This window comes from Poecilia latipinna, unplaced genomic scaffold (genome assembly GCF_001443285.1).
Source record: "Poecilia latipinna isolate Pla-1442-1.1 unplaced genomic scaffold, P_latipinna-1.0 Scaffold2435, whole genome shotgun sequence".
NCBI lineage: Eukaryota > Metazoa > Chordata > Actinopteri > Cyprinodontiformes > Poeciliidae > Poecilia > Poecilia latipinna.
The window spans coordinates 49,267-55,420 of record NW_015115051.1 but is presented as its reverse complement, the minus strand read 5'-3'; the positions used below and the strand labels follow the sequence as shown (position 1 = coordinate 55,420).

At 41.5% G+C, this 6,154-nt stretch overlaps 1 protein-coding gene across 1 annotated transcript in view; it reads left to right on the top strand.

Moving 5' to 3' along the window:
* rad17 (RAD17 checkpoint clamp loader component) overlaps nucleotides 1-6,154 on the top strand; it is a 62,417-nt gene that overhangs the window by 20,142 nt on the left and 36,121 nt on the right. Inside the window, exon 3 of the mRNA XM_015019450.1 lies at nucleotides 1,448-1,522. Within this exon, the coding sequence (XP_014874936.1) occupies nucleotides 1,448-1,522 (75 nt within the window). The remainder of the gene's footprint in view (nucleotides 1-1,447; nucleotides 1,523-6,154) is intronic.

Here is a 6,154-nt window from a genome sequence, read left to right as displayed (position 1 = left end):
CAGGTCAGCCTGTGTCCAGTTTGAGTGAAAGGAGGCGTGCGTGACCCACACCAAGGTAAGCTAGAGATCAAACAGCGGCATTGTTCGAGGCAACGTGCAGAGGCACCAGCGATGTGATTGGTCCACTCTCCCGGCTCTCCCGACGATGAAATGGCTCAGCAGTGGAGCGATTCTTCCTGTCGGCATACTGATTGGGACCCACACAGACGTTGATGAAATCCTTGATGTGGGCCATGATTGGCCTATTGAAGCACCTCATGACTACCGATGATAATGCTTTTGGTATGTGACTTTGGCCCTCACAATGCCTGCAGTCAGTTCTGTCCTCGCTTCTCAGAGTGCTGATGCCTCACCTGTCCTGAATGCTTCATAACTAACTTTCAGCAGAACTCTCACCTCAGCATTCAGCAAGGGTTTCTAGTTCGGGTAACAGTTTACTGTCTTGGTGGTGGTGACATCATCAGCACACTTAGAGATGAAGCCCAGGACAGAGGAAGTGTGTTCTGTTCTCCACTGAAAACAATTCTGGAGCACACAAGCTGCATCCCTGGGCCACACAGTGACTGTCTTCTTAGTTGGCCTAATCCGTCACATCAGCGGATGATATGTTGGCATCAGCAGAATGGTGCCAGTTGCCTGCTGGTGGAGAGGCCCCATCTTGGCCTCCCTGATGTTGTCGGAGAGGCCAAGATGAGGGCAAGGGAGATCTTTGTATGCATCATGAATGTTGAATGTTGATGTGCACACAGTCCAGAGTGTGGGAAAGACAAGGGGACATGCTGGTAAAAACTGAGCAGAATGTCCCCTGCAACCACATAAAACCTCTCCGAGTGTTTTATCTGCAGTGAGGTAATAGTGTCAAACATTTCCTCTGATGCTTCATTAGCGTTAGCACCCAGCGGGATGTAAACAATAGTGAAACACTGCAGGAAACTCCACTGATGGTATGGTTGACATTTCACTGTCATAATTTCTCAGAGCTCGGAATCACTGAAGACCATTGATTTGGCATGTTAAACAACATGCCATAGAAGAACAACAGAAAACAGATCTTCTTTGTTCTTAAGCAAAGAACAGCACAGTTCTTCATCTCTGTGAAAACACTCACTGGATAACAAATCCACTTTGTTATCCAGTGAGTGGACATCGGCCAGAAATAGAGTTGGAATCAGTGGCTTCCTAGCTTTCTACTGGGCCGATGCTCCTGCCCATCGGCCCACAAGAAATACTGCCAAAAGTGTAAAATTAAAATAAAGTAATTATTAGAAAAAGAATTGGGATATTTGTATCCTTTATTGCATTGCTGAACTATGAACATGTCTAGTGTATTTATGAGATTATGTTCAGTATGCTATTATGTTCCGTAAACATTTATGATGTTTCAGCACAAACACCTTAAATGAGAAATTAAATGTCTCTCTTATAACATAGCTTTGTCTTTGTACAGGGTGAACTTGCTGTCCACAAAAAGAAGACTGAGGAAGTTGAGAAATGGATGAGAACCCACACAAAAGCAACCAAGGTAACTAAAATGATATGCAATATTAGGGATAACAAGACAGTGAATATATGTTTATCAGCTGCAGCGCAGTCAGAGCCACGCACTGGGCAGTGTGTGTGAGATGTAAACGCACACTCCGCACATAATTCTTTGTTCACAAAGATATATCATTCTCATGAAATGCTCATCATGCACCTCTGAAAGCGCAACTGCAGGTTATATTTGCGGTTGTGTCATATTTGTTATATCAGGCTCTGATGCATTCGACAATTTCAAACTCGGATACAGTTAAAGTAAGAAGTTTATTTGCAGCAGCAGGAATAGACAGGAGAACTGATGGTAGGAGATGAGGACCAGAAAGCGTTTGCACTGATGGAGAAAAAGGTGAGTGAATTAATAAGGGGACTGGGTGGGAGATCAGTATGCGACTGCAAAGGGGGTGAGGGAAATCCAAGGAGGGTCGTCTATCCACCGAGACCAAGATCAGCTGCGAGTGGGGGAGCGATATGAGGATGGTGTTTTCTGAATGATGTCTTCATGCATGAGTGAGAGTGGAGGGTGGCAGGCTGGTGAGCAGGTGGTTAAGGTTCTGGAGCAGAGGAATCAGGATGGTGACCAGAGAGCGAAAGCGAAGGAGGGCAGATCAAGACGAGCCAGGAGGGACGGGGAATGCCTTTGACAAAACAAGATCAGGAAGAACCAGCATTGGTTCTGACAGAGATCAGGCCGAGAACAAGGAATTTGGAGTACACAACAGAAACGAGAAATCACACAATCAATCAGTCAAATTTTTTTGTATGGCATATTTCAGCAACAAGGCATTTCATAGTGCTTTACATCATAAAAACACAAAAATACAAAATCATTGAAGTCAAAAATTGAAACGTTACATTTTGTCAAATGTCATCATTACACATCAGATTATTGATTGTTTCATTGATTATGTTTCAAAAGCAATTCTAACTAGCTGGGCTTTTAGTCTAGATTTAAAGGAACTCTGTTTAGCAGTTTTTTTGGAAGTTTGTTCCAGATTTAAGGTGCATAGAAGCTGAATGCTGCTTCTCCATGTTTGATTCTGGAAGACCTGAGGGGTCTGGAAGGTTGATACAACAACAGCAGATCATTAATATATTGTGCTTTTAAACCATTCAGAGATTTATAAACTAATAAAAGTATTTCAGTGTCGGGACTTTAAAACTAGGGTGATGTTCAGAAACTACTCCCAAAATCTAGGAGTAGTTTCAAGCTGTAACAAGTGAACCCTTGCATTGATCGTTATTCTTTAGGTCAAAAGGTGGTAAATTCAGTTTTGTTTCTGTTCAGCTGTAGAAAATTGTGGCACATTCACACATTTATCTGTTTTAAGCATCTGTTCTGAGTCACCTGGTGACATCGTAATATAGAGCTGTGTATCATGTAGTTATGGTAGCTGATTTTATTTCCTGTTATAACTTGAACTAATGAGATCATATAAATATTAAATAAGAGGGGTCCTATGATTGAACCAAGGGGTACACCACATGTGACCTCTGACCTCTTTGATGAGAAGTTTCCAATTGAAACAAAGAAATCCCTATTGTTTATGTAACAATAGGGTTGAGTTCTGGACCAGAACTCAACCCTGGTCCAGGGTTGAGTTCTGAGTCAACCCTGGACTCAGAACCAGGGTTATTACATATTACTGGTTGACAGTAATATGTCAACCAGTGTTGACATATTACTGAATCAACTGGAGAGTTGATTCATATCAACTCTCCAGTTGATATGAATCAACTGGAGAGTTGATTCATATTACTGAATCAACTTTCTAGTTGATTCAGTAATATGTCATGGTCAACAGGGTCAAAAGCTGCAATGAAGTCTAACAGAACCAGCACTGTGGTTCTTCCACCATCTGTGTTTATATGGATATCATTGAACACTTTGACTAGGCCAGTCTCTGTGCTGTGGTGAGACCAGAAACCAGACTGGAAGGAGTCAAAGCAGTTGGTTATTAGGAAGCCATTTAACTGTTCAAGCAGCTTTTTCAATAACTTTGCTGATGAATGGGAGATCAGAGGTCGGCCTATGATTCTGTAGTACTGATTTGATTATCAGTGGTTTGATAAAAAAAGAACCACTGACAAGTCTTTTCCCCCAGGCTGTTTAAAGTCTGAAGGAAAACACCTGATGAGAGGGAGTAGTTTACTATTTGAATCAGTTCATTTGCAAAGACAGCCATAACTTTATTAATAAAATGTGTGAGTACGATATCAAGACAGGAGGAATTTGAGCTTAATTCATTTATAATTTCTTCTAATCTCTTATAGTTAAGTAGTTGGAATTGAGTAATTTTTTTCTGCATTTATTTTGTTTGGGCACAGCATTGGTACTGAATTTAGTGTGGATTTGCAGATTAATCCTCAGATTTTTAAAACATTTTCCTCTGCAAAGAAACTGGCAATTTCATTGTAGGTCAGGTGATTCGGTCACAGGAGGATTTGTGTCAACTGTTGCAATTTGATTTCTGTAAAGAACGTTTCAATTGCACATTTTAGTTTTGAGTAATAGCTATGCAGTCTTTCTGTATAGATTTCATAATAAATGTGAAGTTGAGTTTCACGCCAGTTACATTCAGCCCTAAGGCAGAGTTGTATTGCAGATTTGTTTGTTCATTTCTCCACTGAGATTTGTTCCTACCAGACACAACCTTCACTCTAATGGGAGCAATGGAATCAATGAGAGTGGAAGTTACCTACCAACTCATCTACATCATTACAGCACAAGGTTGAGGAGGAAGAGTAGATTTAATGAAATGTTTCTGCTGTGTTGTCTGTGAAAGAACATGTGTTAGCAGCTTTTTGGCCAAGTGAGTCAGTGGTGATTGTACTTTCAAAGATAATGAAATGATAGGGTGACATCAGTTACAGAGACATTGGAAATATTCACACCCTTACTGATAATTCAAATTCATAAATACTTTATTTATCCCAAAGGGAAATGAAATGTTGTAACTCATTAATTTAGATTCTTCAAAGAGTTATTGAAGATTGTGATGGCTGTTGGCAGGAAAGATCTCCTACAGAGGTCTGCACTACACTGAAAAAGAAGAAGCCTTTGACTGAAGGTACTCTGCTTTCCCAAGACAGTCTAATGAAGAGGATGGTCAGTGTTGTCCATAATTTTCTTGATCCTATCAAGAATCCTTCTTTGCATCATTATCTCACAAGGTTCCACAGTCGCCCCCAGAACAAATCCAGCCTTCTTGTTCAGGCTGTTGAGCCATTTTACGTCCCTAGTTCTGATGCTGCTGCCCCAACAGATGACAGCAGAAGAGATGACACTCTCAACAACAGACTTATAGAAGATTTGCAACATCTTGGTGCAAACCTTGAAGAATCTTAGCTTCCTCAAGAAATGTAGTCCGCTCTGTTCGTTCTTATAGATACTTCACTGTTATGTCTCCAGTCCAGTCTGTTGTCAAGACGAACACTGAGATATTTTTATTCCTCAAACACCTTCACTTCTTCTCCCATTATGGAAATAGGGTTTGATTTAGCCCTGTTCCTTCTGAAATCAACAATCATCTCCTTTTTGTTCATATGTAATTAAGAGATGATTATTTCTACACCATGACACGAAGCAGTCCACCAGCTCTCTGGACTCAGTCTCTTGTCCATCTCTTATACACCCAACAACTGCAGAGTCATCAGAGTATTTCTGTCGATGACAGCAATCAGACTTGTACTGGAAGTCTGAAGTGCAGAGAGGTCCAGTGTGTGTCCTCGGTGTGTGTTGCTGTTTTGATGTTGTGTCAGACCAAAATTATCAAATTTACCACATAGCTTGTTTGCCCCTCTGTCTTGGGACTCTGTCTTGTCAACATGGATGTTGAAAGCTCCCACAATTATTAAACAGTCATATTCGATGCATTTGAGAGATAGAAGTTCATTAAAGTCAATAAAGACTTTTTCCTCATATGTTGGATTTTTGTATAGAGTTAGTGTCAGAGTTCATTGAAGGCCTTTTATCTCAATTCCCAGATATTCAAGAGGTATAATGACCGAAAAAGATTTTATTAGAATTTATGAAATTCTTAAAAATGGAGTCCACCCCTCCTCCTTTTTTATGTTTTGTATTCTGACTTAAAACATTGTAATTGGGAGGCTGTAGTGATCTGTGTTTTTCTGTGTGTTAGAGGGTTTTCTGTGTCCTGTTTTTCCCTGAGTCTCTGTGCCATCCTGATTGTTCCCAGCCGTGTCTCGTTTCTTTGGTTACACTCCCAGTGTATTTAGTCCCACCTGTTGACTTTGTCTGTTGTTGGATCCTTGACGTGCAACATCTTGATGCCTATTGTTCCGTTTTGTGGTTTATTCATTAAATCTTCACCATCATCCTCATCCTGGGTCCTGTCTGCATCCTCCCTCACCACTCAACCTCACAAATCATGACAGTAGGATCCGACCACATAAACAGTGAGAGACCCATGATGTGAACCCAAAATAGACTGTGGAACCCTTGGCAGTGGCTCAGAGTGGTCCCGTTGGAGGAGTTTTGTGGTGGAGCTCTGCGGTGGGGATCCCTGCCTGGAGTGGGGCCCAGCCGGAGGTCCAGGCCCTTGGGCCAAGTCGTCACTGCTGCCCTAAGCCCCCGGAGGTCCCGAAACCTGGGCGC